Source organism: Protomyctophum bolini (genome assembly GCF_963924005.1).
Source record: "Protomyctophum bolini genome assembly, chromosome: 12".
Taxonomy (NCBI): Eukaryota; Metazoa; Chordata; class Actinopteri; order Myctophiformes; family Myctophidae; genus Protomyctophum; species Protomyctophum bolini.
Window position 1 is genome coordinate 15,719,055 of NC_137873.1, and position 14,864 is coordinate 15,733,918.

Genomic DNA, 14,864 nt, shown 5'->3' on the forward strand with positions numbered 1-14,864 from the left:
GACTCAGTGCTTCTTCCTGTTATTTTTCCAAGCATGGACCTCATACCTGAGGGCATTTCCTATACTCAGGTTACAGGTACATGTGAGCGGTCATTTTCTTAGCCTGCCCGATGTTGGCTTGTACTGCATCAGCTATGCTATGTAATGTGTTGTATATTATGTACATGACCTCTGACCTCTTCTTCCCCCGTCTGACCCATGCAATAAAGTATAGAAGTGGAACACAAAGAGGTGATGTGTACCGTATAGTCTTTATCATGCTGAGTCCCATCTCCACGCAGCAGTGGGGCGTGGTCCTGCCTGGGCTCCGGGAGACCGGACACGCAGTAGTAACAATCCCCAAGGATCTTTATCCTCAGACAGTGATGCTCCTAGAAAACGCACACACACACACACACACACACACACACACACACACACAGTGTGTGTAGTGCAAAAGAGGCTTTAGCTATAAAAAAAGAAAATAGATGTAGGCCTAAAGAATGACTAAAGTATCAATGCTATTTCCGTTTATACCAGCGTGAGCGTGGGACGTAGGAGGTGAGCTGTCTAAAATGTCAAATCAACTAATCAAATGATTTCTGAGCGCAGCATGGCTGCTCCAAGACATGGGTCAAATGCGGAGAACAAACTTCACTGCGTTAACGTGTGTGACAAATCTTATGACTTTGAGTGTCTGTCTGTCTGTCTGTCTGTCTGTCTGTCTGTCTGTCTGTCTGTCTGTCTGTCTGTCTGTCTGTCTGTCTGTCGTCACAAAATCAATATGAAAAAAAAGTGTGATATTAGATTTCAACTAATCTATATTCCCAATCCTAAAATATTTCTTAGCTCTGAAATAACGGGGACAAAAACAAACAACCCGCCTCCCCCTTCCCCCCTCAAAACAATAGAATCAATGGAGGGAGGAGATGAACAACTCACGTGGGCAAGGCGGTCGAATCGGGCGAAGAGCTCGTTGAGCATACGGACGAGCTCCTGTGCCGACAGCGTCGTGGACAGGTTGGTGAATCCTTTCACGTCTGCGAAAAGAATGCTGCATAAAATACGATAAATGTCACGTTAATGTCCACAAATAAATACATCACTGTACAAGTACAAGTACATGTTTCAGCAGGGCTGCAACAGATAATCACGCTAATCAAAATGCAACATTAATAACTCTAAAATCGATTTTAATAAAAAACTTAAAGTCATTCATACAGTAGATCATATTTAATCAAAATAAGAATAACGGTGGAAACCCATTGTACAATTAAAGCTGCAGAAGTTACAGTACCGCTTTAAAGGGATATTTCACTTTCAAACATCTTAGCGTGTCTTTTGTGAGCACCGCAGACAGTTTTTAAGTTGCTTGATTCAGTATTTAGATATTTGAACTTCATTTTATCAGACGCCCCCTTCCTCCGGGCCTTGGACACTGTTTTCTTTTGTTTCTCTTTTCTCCAGACCTACCTGACATTCTCGTAGCGGTGGATGTAGATCCTGTGGAACTGGTGCTGCAGGTGTTCATCGTCCACATTGGTCATGTCGTTGATCATCTCCAGAACCACGAAGCGAGGGAGGGACCGACAGCACCAGTCTCTCCTGAGGACCCCAAAGCAAACACAGAATGATTCCACAATATGACGATATATATCGTATCACTGAGTTATTTTTGCCTCAGGCCTCCTACATGATATCTAGATGCTAATCAGGGCTGAGCAGACACAGGTTCCAGAGACTACAAACATGGCTGCCGAATTTAAACATGTCGTTGCTGTCGGGTGGAAACCTGCTATGTCAAAAACTGTTTATTTTCAAGAGGCAAACATTTCAAACTTTCCTTATGCTTTTAGCATGTGACATGTCAAACTAGAGGGTTTCATGATTCTGAATCCATTCCAAAAATACTACTTAAAGCGTAAGGAAATTTTGTCATTTTTGTCATTTTTGCCTGCCATAGGATGAATGGTAAAAGTTAATGGTACAACATGTTAATGGTACAAGAAACCCATATAATAAAAAAAATCCCCAATACCGACAGCCGGTCAGCAAGTGAATTCATGAATGTATGTATATAGACAATATTTTAGGCCAATAAAAAAGATATATACCAAATGTCCTACTTTAAACAATAGAAGCCTGTCGGCTGCCGGACTATTATGGGAGATAATATTGATGTCAGTGTGAAACTCCATATTTGCGCAAGACAGACACACTCTGATAGGATCAGATCTGAGGGTCTTATAAAGACGACACTACAGTACCTCTAACCCTGCATGTTCATCCATGAAATATAGCACGCTCAAATGTATGAGGGTGGAATTTGTGTGGAAAAAAAGACACAGAGGTAGGCAATGTTTAATTCATGACAAAAAAAACCATATAATAATAGGCTTGATCAAGAGCTTTGATCGCTGCTATTCAGAGATATAGCTTGCAATTCAATATCTCCTCCAGTTCAATCAAGCGGGACACTTGCTGTGCTGTGTGTAATTATTTGAATACGAGCACATCAATCGTTGCGTCTGTCTATGCTTTAGAAGTCGGTGAAATGTAAGTGGCTTTTGGATCCCATCTTCCAGACAGCGTGGCGGCCGTGGCCAAAATCCCAAAGCCTTAGGAGACATTGGCTACAGTATCCGATAAGTGAACAGACAAATAAACTTTTACATTACTTCTGACCTGTGTTAATTTCTGATTTAGTCTCAGGCTTTTGAATAACACACCGTTTCGTTTTAGTCCTATTTTAGTCATCTGGTCTTAGTTTAATCTTAGTCTACTTAGTCTATCTTTACTCTTTTAGTCTTATTATTAGTCTTACTGTATGTAGTCAACCAAATGAACACTGCTTTCTGACCCCCCACAAAAGAAAAACAAACACATCCAATATCCACAAAGCATAATACTGCATGTACCCTCTCCATGTCACACCCAACGGCTTTGGGACCCTCTTTCTCTTTCTCGGCTCCTCAAGGCCCAAATTATGATTTGGGAAATTGGGACGCAAATGATTTCTGTGTCATGCCGGAGGACGGACGATGGAGTTGGCAGAAATGTAGAAGCACTGGAAAGTAGGTTTTTGTCTCTCTGTCTCTCTCCTCCCTCTGGTCAAACTGCACATTACTGTCCTTAAATGGCCACACACTGTGTAAAGCTGCAGGCCAAAATCCACATATTGGCCTGTAGAGAAAGGTACAGTATAACATAACACGCAATAATAAAGTTTGTGACATGTTAGCCTAGTGCTTGGAGTTGATCAATCCAGTGGTTTGCGAGATTAGTTGCAGACAGATGGACGGACCGGCAAGACAGACCATCAGACGGGAAGACTGACTGACATACAAGACTGTTTTATGACGTTGTTTATACTTTGCTGTATGACACATAGCTGGATTAAGCTATGTTCTGTTCAGGCATCAGGGAGCTTGTAGATCTGCTTTTTTCTGCATGTTTTCTTTCTTTTAAGACAATTTGATTCATTTTATTAGACTTTCTTTGATTATTTGCTTTTAGAATTTCTTGATATACATTTTGTCATATATACATACCATATTTTTATAGTTTGTTGATTACTTTTGACCCAGCAATTGTCTTACTAGCATTTAATTCATTAACATTTTTGAGGTATTAAAGAAGGCCTTAAATTGTATGCACTTATATTGCATGTTGGTTTGTTCACTGTTGAGTGAGAAAACAATGTTGCACATTAAGCAAGTCATCCGACCGGGGACCCCCAAAATCCTGGGGGTCCCACACCACAGTTTGGGAACCAGTAAGTGTGAATCTCGATTTTCCTGCAACAATTGAGATTACAATTTTCACACGATTCTTATTTTTCCCATGAAAATATTTGTCTTTAGTCTGTAGTTGCTGAACTTTACTACATTCAAAATGTGGCACCTTAAAGACTCTCGCAACTAAAGTAACTAAAATGAATTGGACAACCACCTAGTGCTGCACAATTCTTGCTCTTAACGTATAAATCTGATCGCAGAGTCTGAATCTAGATCTCGATATGTTTTCGATGAATTGTGCAGCACTAGAGCCAGTGTGCTAGAAAACAGAGCATTGTTCACAGCTCTTTGACCAAAACCTACAACAAGACAGTGCAGTGCAGCGGAGCGTTGCTAACTCCAACACCCCAGGAGGCGCCAAAAATATCCGACCACATCAGTTCCTCTCATGGTTGTGACGCACGCACTCAGCGCATGCAGACCTTCGCGCACAGCCGCGTCAGAAGAACCTGACGCCCGACGTCAACCCCGGCTTTTTAGACAGCTGGTGCATGGAAAAGAAGCTCCACCTCCGCGGCTGACTGACGCAACGGACAGATTCCCGGAAACGCTCTCCTCCGTGTCAGTCAGCCGCGGAGGTGAAGCTTATTTTCCATCCACCAGCTGTCTAAAAAGCCGGGGTTGACGTCGGGCGTCAGGTTCTTCTGACGCGGCTGTGCGCGAATATGTGCCTGAGCCCATTGTGAGGCTTGTGAGCTTGTAGATCAGCTCTACTGTTCGAAAAAAAAGCCAATCATTGTTTTATACATTTACTTTTACTATTATTATTACTATTATCTAAATAGCCTTTCGGGTGAAAACCTCATTATGTCAAAACTGTTACTTTTCAGGATTCAAATTAAAAAACAGCAAAAGTATAGCGGCTCAAATATTTTTATTTACTGTTGCTTTACTTAAGTAAATAACCTGAGTACTTCTTCTACCACTGTGTGTATTGTAGTCTAGCAGCAGTAATAGGCTCTGATTTGTTGACATTAGGTCTGGCTGGCTGGCTCCTCAGGCCACATGCACGCACGCACGCACGCACGCACACACACACACACACACACACACACACACACACACACACACACACACACACACACACACACACACACACACACAGTATGTTTGCTTGGGTAGAGTGCACGGCGGTTTGAAGCCACAGAAAGCTTTTAAGGTCTGATGTTTCCTGGAACACAAGATAAAGCAGGGGAGGTAGGTAATGGAGTGGTGTGTGTGTGTGTGTGTGTGTGTGTGTGTGTGTGTGTGTGTGTGTGTGTGTGTGTGTGTGAGTGTGTGTGTGTGTGTGCGCGTGTGTGCAAGTGCGCGTGCGTGTGTGTGTGTGTGTGTGTGCAGTTTTGGTAATGAACTAGTTCAGTTCACAGTAAAAAAAATGTTTAAATGAACTAGTTCCGTTCATAGTTCATCATTCGAAATGTCATATATACAGTAGTTCATGGTTCCAAAAAATTAACTATTACATAGTTATTTTTCGTTTGTTCGTTCTTTTTTTTCCTTTTATTATTGCCACAGCCCATAGCCATATAAAACCGCAGACTTTATTCCTATTGGAAATTATTAAAATTAAGTCCAAACCTTCAAAAAATATGGGATTAATAAAGTGACAACTTTTACAATATCTCCATTACCATTATACAAATTAATTCCGTATCATTTTTTTTATATTTTGGAAAAAATAGCTCTTTTGCAATGTGAAATGCCACCGAATTCTTAATAATTTTCCTTGTCTTCATGGGCACACTTGTGAAAGCTGCATGCTTTTATTGTGAAGACAAAAGTTTCTGAATGTTCTCGGTTCTTACAGCCTGCATATCTCCGCATGCTGAAAATAGCAGATCTACAAGCTCACAACGCACCGCGGACGCGATGCGTTGTGAGCTTGTAGATCATCTATTTTCAGCACGGAATACGCTGTACGACGAAGAATAAATCCGGCATCACTGTGCTTCACTCACTGGGATGTAGAGATGTCTTATGTTGGCCGTTCGGGCGGTATATGGACACATACCTCCTCGATGCAAAAATAACTAACTAAGCTATTGGAAGCTATTTTTCGTGGCACATTATGTTTAATCAAACAACAAGTTTCCTCAGTGTTTGGGTCTGGAGTTGGGACATGTTCTGTGTCTGCTGTCTGTCTGCGTGCTGCGTGAGGAGTGGATCATCATGCAGTAGATGCGTGCTGCGTGCTCCAGTGACGGCTGAGAAAGATTAGTTAATTTGTGTCTGATAAGGGCTTATTCGTGGGTTTTCCGCTAGATATTAAGGCCTGTTTAGGGTGTGTTTTAGCGCCGGGGATTTCATCTGGAAGGCTCTATGGAAACACTCACTCTTTTCCTTTATTTTATATTTTTATAGAGACAGACAGTAGGCTGACAGGAAACGGGGGAGAGATGGGGGAGTGACATGCAGTGAAGGCCATCGGGATCGGGAGTCTAACCTGCGGCACACTGCCAGACTTGGACTACCGGCCAAGGTGCCTGGTCCTCTGAGCCACGACCCAGGCTGGAAACACTCACTCTTGAACGAAGTTGAACGTGAGAAAGTGTGTGTGTGTGTGTGTGTGTGTGTGTGTGTGTGTGTGTGTGTGTGTGTGTGTGTGTGTGTGTGACCTACAGTAGATGCACTCCATAACAAGGCACTCACACACAGTGAAACTCTAGAGTAGAGAGATGCCCCCTCAGCCATCTGGCCCTGGAACTCCGGGCACAAACACAAACAGAGCCACGAGATAGAAAACCCATTGGACTAAACCAAATTATAAAACAGCAAAAGGAAAACTATCTGACACATTGGAAAGAAGCAACACAAAAGCAGAGTAAACTAGAATGCTATCTGGCCCTAAACAGAGAATACACAGTGGCAGAATACCTGAGCACCGTGACCGACCCAAAACAAAGAAAAATCTTAACTAGGTACAGACTCAGTGAGCACAGTCTCGCGATCGAGAAAGCCGTCATAGGCAGACCTGTATCCCGAGAGAAGACAGACTATGCACCCACTGCACACAAAAGTGGAAACCGAGCTACACTTCCTAACCATCTGTCCATTGTACCAAGACATCAGAGACACATACTTCCCACAGATTACAACCACACACAGAGATTTTGAAAACATGACCAATGAAAAAAAACTCCCATATCTGCTGGGCGAAGTAAAACAATGTGCAAACACAGCAGCAAGATTTGTGAGTTGCTGTGATAGGAGAAGGATATCAAATGGAACACAACCACCCACCACCCTGAAGACTAATCATTGTGTATATTCCTGCACTATACCTGCATCGAGTGATCTTGGTACATAGAATTTGATCTATTGAAGATTCTGACCTTCAAATGTACATCATTTTTGTTTTGATTGTATTGCTGTATTGTTGTATTGTTCTTTCTGCTTTGGCAATGTAAACGTATGTTTTCTCATGCCAATAAAGCCCTTTGAATTGAAATTGAATTGAATTGTCTGTGTGTGTGTGTGTGTGTGTGTGTGTGTGTGTGTGTGTGTGTGTGTGTGTGTGTGTGTGTGTGTGTGTGTGTGTGTGTGTGTGTGTGCGTGCGTGCGTGCGTGTGTTTCCATTTATATTGTGTGTATGTCATAGCGTGTGCCGAACGAGAGTTTGCATGCCACCATATGGGTCTATACCAGTGGTCCTCATTAGGCAGACCGCGGTCTATGACCTCTGCGGACCCTGGACAAATTATAGGAAAAAAGAGGAAAAAAGTCACTGTGACCGCACGTTGAATACTCAGTTGAATTTGCTGAATGCTGAGCAACGCAGCGCTCTGAATGTGGACCGACTGACTGTGTGCACCTGTGTGCACGTGTCCCTGTGTATTGTGGACCAGCATGTTGCGCTGACTGGTTGTTAGCTGGGGTCACAGTCACACATTCGCGTGCAGCACGCGCGGCGTCAGCCCCATACACAACCATTCAACAGTTACAGAGGGGGACGGGGACATGAATGCGTGTGTACGGGGGCAGCGGCAGACGCATGCTGCACGACACGCCACACATGGTGCTCGCTGTGTGATTGCAGCTTCAGGTTAGCTTTAGCCCACAGAAAGACGAGCCGCGGACCTGTGGTAGTTTTTTTGTTGTTGATTTTGCTGTGCAGCAGAGTGTGTTCGCTTGTGTTTAGCTGTTCAACAGTAGAACTAGATTACATTTTGAATGAATCACAATGGCATGTTCTAAGTTCGCTAGTTGTACTGAGAGAAAGTTTGAAGAAGCCATTCTCAGATGTAGAACTAATAAAATAATGTTTGACTGAACTGATGAAGGCAAAGAATATAGGCGTTTCTAGGGGTAGGGGGGCGAGTGGGCAGCCCCGTGGGGCCCACGTGGCCCACAACCCGCAATTGTATTTGCACGTGCACATGGGAACCGAGTAACCGACCATGGTCTTATTCAAAAATGTGTTGTGGACAGTATTTCTAATTGAGTACTCCTGGTCTATACGGTGAATGCACGTTACACACTGTACTCTGTGGGTCTGAGTGTGCGAGCGTGCGCACTTCATGGTAGTGATTAGTGAATATTCGAAGAGACCGATTATTTTTGTTTTATTGGGTTATGGCCTGGGTCTTAGTAATATAGGAGATTTACGGTCGAAGGAACGAGAGGTTGCAGCTTAACCGTGGATTTCACAGAGCCTGGGAAGCACGGAGCGAATCGCAGGGCCTTTGCATGTCATTCCACGCCTCTTAGCCGTTCTAAAGGCCACGGTAAACTGCGTGCTGAAGGCCAGGGGCGGATCTACTGTAGGCACAGTGAGGCCCGGGCCTTACTTCAGGTAAGGGGTTGTGTATTTACGAGCAGGCTATCGCGTCTGTTTCAAGGAAACAGTTCGGTTGCCTGCCTCTGAATTGGTTAGAGCTCGTCACTCTGAACTGGCCAAAACCCTGACAATGTCAGCTGTCTCCGTGGTGTGCACCGTTGCGCATTCGACTTCCATTCCTAGCAGACCAGGATCGAATCCCTCTCCCTACTATTTTAATTATCTAAAATCCACCTCACATTATTTTATTGGGATTAAGGTTAGGTTTAGGCATAGTTTTGTGTTCCTCACAGCGCCCGCTTGGTGAGAAAATGAAGTAGTTAAGTTACCAGTGGTGGGAAGTATACAAGTACTTTTGCTTAAGTACAATTTTGAGGTATTTGTTCTTTAATTGACTAACACATGCATGTTCTGCACATTTTCTTCTACTACAGTACATTTCACTTCAGAGACAAATGTTGTACTTTTACTCCACTACAATTATTTGACAACTTTAGTTACCAGTGTGTGTGTGTGTGTGTGTGTGTGTGTGTGTGTGTGTGTGTGTGTGTGTGTGTGTGTGTGTGTGCGGGTGTGTGTGTGTGTGCGTGCGTGCGTGTGTACCTGTCTCTGGTTCTCCGTCTCCAGGCGGAGCCGGGCCTCTATGCAGCGGCGTGTCTCCAGGAAGGCCTGCCTCTGTGCTCTGTCTGACAGGTAGCTGATGAAGATGCCTGCAGTGTTCATACACATGAACAACACCGCCTGCGCTATCACCTGAGGGAGAGACAGAGAGAGAGAGAGAGATTTGTCTGATGTTTTCATCACACGTTTTAGAGCATACATGGGCCACTGGAGGCCCAGGGGCCACATAATAATGAATAATTATAAATATCCGGCCCCTAACACAGGTCAAGTGTGTTTATTTAAAGCAAATGTTGCAGGTTTCACTTCAGACAAGATCAACTGAAGGAAGGAAGGGACAAGTACTATGACGCAAGAAGAGTCAACCGAAGGCCACAACACTGTAGCTAGCAGGTCACACACACACAATGGTTGTTCGCGAACTTTGGAGTGAACTTCAGTGAACTTTGGAGCTGTGAGGTTGTGATGTCACACGAGAGGACCTGTCACGCTCATTTAATATGGATTTAATGTGATTTGTAGAGTCAAGTGGTAGGAAAAACAAGTGGTCAATGTATTAAGTCAAGTCAAGTCATTTAGTCAACATAGATTAATTTTTATTTAGTTTATGTCAGTGAACAAATGTCGTCGAGGATTGCTCACGTGATAGGCTAATGTAACTGCTGGTCAATCAGTGAAATCATGTACTTCATCATCCACGGGACGCTGTAATCCTGTAGTAGGCCTACCAATTTCATAATGTATATCAAGTTTTTAATGTCCAAAAACGTAACATTTTACTAAATCGGAAATTCTAAATTTGTTTTAAATGTATCATTTTAGTAGCAAGCTCACAACACGATACGTTGTGACACGTTGTGAGCTTGTAGATTGACAATTGTCACTACTTTTGCTCGACACCTTGTTTCGTCTACATCATCTCCCATATGGCCTGTACTAAAGAGACTTGGCTTGAACTGCACTTGTAATTGTGTCATATCAGCAGCCATATTGTTCAGTCCTTACGTGCCAAGAGCATATTAAAAATTAATGTTGTGCTGGGTTAAATGAGGCTGTTGTTACCTCAATGCAGAGAGCTAGCTCTGATGAAGACTGGGTTATATGAGGCTGTTGTTACCTCAATGCAGAGCTCTGATAAAGACTATGAGGCTGTTGTTACCTCAATGCAGAGCTCTGATAAAGACTGGGTTATATGAGGCTGTTGTTACCTCAATGCAGAGAGCTCTGATAAAGACTGGGTTAAATGAGGCTGTTGTTACCTCAATGCAGAGAGCTCTGATAAAGACTGGGTTAAATGAGGCTGTTGTTACCTCAATGCAGAGAGCTCTGATAAAGACTGGGTTAAATGAGGCTGTTGTTACCTCAATGCAGAGCTCTGATAAAGACTGGGTTAAATGAGGGTGTTGTTACCTCAATGCAGAGCTCTGATAAGGACTGGGTTAAATGAGGCTGTTGTTACCTCAATGCAGAGAGCTCTGACAAAGTCAACGAGCCGAGACGCTCAAGCTAGAACGGTGTGTGGTTCTCAAAGTGGGGTCCAGGGACATCCGGGGTTAATATAAATTAGACCATTTTAGATACATTTATACACTGGCTATTCAAAAACAGCAAGCTATTTATTTTTATATTTGAAAACATCGAAAATATTTCGAACATTTTGAATAATTTTGAATTTTGAATCTTCTCTTCTCGGCGTCCTTGACACGATACAGATGGCTCCCATCTCGTGCGTGTCTGTTTATCATGATCCATCTCCCGAGACAGCATCAGCACTGATTCAATTTATACCTTAACCCCCTGTGACTCGCAAGCCCTGCAGGGTGACAAAATTAACCCCTCACGCACGCATGCACACACGCACACACACACAACACACACACACACACACACACACAACACACACACACACACACACACACAACACACACACACACACACACACACACACACACACACACACACACACACACACACACACACACACACACACACACACACACACACTCAAACTCAAATTTGCACACACATAACATTGAATCTTGAAGTTATTCTGTTGCTTCAGGCTACTCAGTGTGGATGGAGCTCAATGCTGAATATAGCAGCTCTACAACCTAACCCTATAAGCTTGCAATATGTGTCACAGTCATGGGGGGGCTTGTAGATCTGGTATTTGGCAGATACTCAGATTCCGTATTTGGAATCATGCTGTATGACTCTTACAATGTTTGAACCATAAAACAACCGTTTATCGCACAAGGACCAGGAAAATCTGCTCACAATGTATTTTTCTAACATTCTACCATACTTGTGGAGACATTTGGTCCTCACAAGTATAGTAACACACACACACTCTCACACATGCACGCACACACACATGCACGCCTTATGCTGTGGCAACAGTAGCGACGGTAGCGCGGAGCAAAGCCATGTTGTTTTGGAAAAGACGCGCGGTGCAGTGTGAAGCCAAGCAGGCTAGCGAGGATATAGCGGGGCAGAGCTGGCTGTAAAGGGCAACGACATGGAGACCTTTAGGATCTCATTAAGGGGGGTGGAAGTGGCAGCCATGTGGATGTTTTTAACAAGCTCTCGTTAAAAAGGATCCCTGGCTAATAAACCCTTAATGCAATATAGTTGTCCTATCTATACCTTACATATTTTTGTCCATGTCCATTATTTGATTAACCACTTAAACCATCTGCATTGTGAAGAAAGCTTTCACCCAAAATAGCATATTGACATGGATTACGAAAAAGTAATCGATAAAAAATGTAATAATAATAATAATAATGGAAGACTCTGCACATGAGGAATAGGCTAAGAGTCCTCATGCATAATAATAATAAATCACTTGGAAAATAATCAATAATTGCTTATAGAAGTATTTATTAGTTGTAGTATTGGCTACTTAATAATAATAATTGTACTTGAGTTACTTGAGTTTGAATAAATGTACAGTACTTGGATACTTTCCACCACTGGGTAACAGCAACAATGTGGATGTTTTAACGAGCTCATTAAAAACTGTTAAGACGCACGCACGCACAAACACACACACACACACACACACACACACACACACACACACACACACACACACACAAAGAGCTAAAAACAGCTTTCAAGCTAGCAAGCAAACAAGCAATATGTAGGATGATGCAACGTGGTATAGGGCCACTAACAATGTTTACATAGATACATAAACTGTCATAACTGTCATAATTCACCGTCCGTCATACAATCCCATGTATACTTACTCTTGTGTTCTGGCTTCTTTGATGTCACATTTACTGTGTGTCACACATTAAACGTTTATCTGTCTGTCATGAACCGGTTATCTTCGCATTTTAACCTTCTTTTTTTTTCGTAAATGAATGCCCTACTCGATCATACTACCACCTCACACAAAAGCATCAAACCTAGCAGATCTACAAGCTCGAAACGAGGGTCTGAGTCATGTTGAGGCTGTAGTGGTTCATGGAGGGTCTGAGTCATGTTGAGGCTGTAGTGGTTCATGGAGGGTCTGAGTCATGTTGAGGCTGTATAGTTAATGGAGGGTCTGAGTCATGTTGAGGCTGTAGTGGTTCATGGAGGGTCTGAGTCATGTTGAGGCTGTAGTGGTTCATGAAGGGTCTGAGTCATGTTGAGGCTGTAGTGGTTCATGGAGGGTCTGAGTCATGTTGAGGCTGTAGTGGTTCATGGAGGGTCTGAGTCATGTTGAGGCTGTAGTGGTTCATGGAGGGTCTGAGTCATGTTGAGGCTGTAGTGGTTCATGGAGGGTCTGAGTCATGTTGAGGCTGTAGTGGTTCATGGAGGGTCTGAGTCATGTTGAGGCTGTAGTGGTTCATGAAGGGTCTGAGTCATGTTGAGGCTGTAGTGGTTCATGAAGGGTCTGAGTCATGTTGAGGCTGTAGTGGTTCATGAAGGGTCTGAGTCATGTTGAGGCTGTAGTGGTTCATGAAGGGTCTGAGTCATGTTGAGGCTGTATAGTTCATGGAGGGTCTGAGTCATGTTGAGGCTGTATAGTTCATGAAGGGTCTGAGTCATGTTGAGGCTGTATAGTTCATGAAGGGTCTGAGTCATGTTGAGGCTGTAGTGGTTCATGGAGGGTCTGAGTCATGTTGAGGCTGTATAGTTCATGGAGGGTCTGAGTCATGTTGAGGCTGTATAGTTCATGGAGGGTCTGAGTCATGTTGAGGCTGTAGTGGTTCATGAAGGGTCTGAGTCATGTTGAGGCTGTAGTGGTTCATGGAGGGTCTGAGTCATGTTGAGGCTGTAGTGGTTCATGGAGGGTCTGAGTCATGTTGAGGCTGTAGTGGTTCATGAAGGGTCTGAGTCATGTTGAGGCTGTATAGTTCATGAAGGGTCTGAGTCATGTTGAGGCTGTATAGTTCATGAAGGGTCTGAGTCATGTTGAGGCTGTATAGTTCATGGAGGGTCTGAGTCATGTTGAGGCTGTATAGTTCATGGAGGGTCTGAGTCATGTTGAGGCTGTATAGTTAATGGAGGGTCTGAGTCATGTTGAGGCTGTAGTGGTTCATGAAGGGTCTGAGTCATGTTGAGGCTGTAGTGGTTCATGAAGGGTCTGAGTCATGTTGAGGCTGTAGTGGTTCATGGAGGGTCTGAGTCATGTTGAGGCTGTATAGTTCATGAAGGGTCTGAGTCATGTTGAGGCTGTAGTGGTTCATGGAGGGTCTGAGTCATGTTGAGGCTGTAGTGGTTCATGGAGGGTCTGAGTCATGTTGAGGCTGTAGTGGTTCATGAAGGGTCTGAGTCATGTTGAGGCTGTAGTGGTTCATGGAGGGTCTGAGTCATGTTGAGGCTGTAGTGGTTCATGAAGGGTCTGAGTCATGTTGAGGCTGTATAGTTCATGAAGGGTCTGAGTCATGTTGAGGCTGTATAGTTCATGAAGGGTCTGAGTCATGTTGAGGCTGTATAGTTCATGGAGGGTCTGAGTCATGTTGAGGCTGTATAGTTCATGGAGGGTCTGAGTCATGTTGAGGCTGTATAGTTAATGGAGGGTCTGAGTCATGTTGAGGCTGTAGTGGTTCATGAAGGGTCTGAGTCATGTTGAGGCTGTAGTGGTTCATGAAGGGTCTGAGTCATGTTGAGGCTGTAGTGGTTCATGGAGGGTCTGAGTCATGTTGAGGCTGTATAGTTCATGAAGGGTCTGAGTCATGTTGAGGCTGTAGTGGTTCATGGAGGGTCTGAGTCATGTTGAGGCTGTAGTGGTTCATGAAGGGTCTGAGTGATGTTGAGGCTGTAGTGGTTCATGGAGGGTCTGAGTCATGTTGAGGCTGTAGTGGTTCATGGAGGGTCTGAGTCATGTTGAGGCTGTAGTGGTTCATGAAGGGTCTGAGTCATGTTGAGGCTGTATAGTTCATGAAGGGTCTGAGTCATGTTGAGGCTGTATAGTTCATGGAGGGTCTGAGTCATGTTGAGGCTGTAGTGGTTCATGGAGGGTCTGAGTCATGTTGAGGCTGTAGTGGTTCATGAAGGGTCTGAGTCATGTTGAGGCTGTAGTGGTTCATGAAGGGTCTGAGTCATGTTGAGGCTGTATAGTTCATGGAGGGTCTGAGTCATGTTGAGGCTGTAGTGGTTCATGAAGGGTCTGAGTCATGTTGAGGCTGTATAGTTCATGGAGGGTCTGAGTCATGTTGAGGCTGTAGTGGTTCATGAAGGGTCTGAGTCAT

General features: G+C 43.8%; 1 protein-coding gene across 1 annotated transcript in view; it reads right to left on the reverse strand.

Annotated features, from left to right (window-relative positions):
• adcy8 (adenylate cyclase 8 (brain)) overlaps positions 1-14,864 on the reverse strand; it is a gene marked incomplete at both ends in the record, with an annotated part of 114,018 nt that overhangs the window by 54,814 nt on the left and 44,340 nt on the right. The window contains 6 exon segments of the mRNA XM_080778906.1: positions 243-286; positions 288-371; positions 922-1,033; positions 1,453-1,562; positions 1,564-1,584; positions 9,157-9,306. Coding sequence (XP_080635032.1) covers positions 243-286; positions 288-371; positions 922-1,033; positions 1,453-1,562; positions 1,564-1,584; positions 9,157-9,306 — 521 coding nt within the window.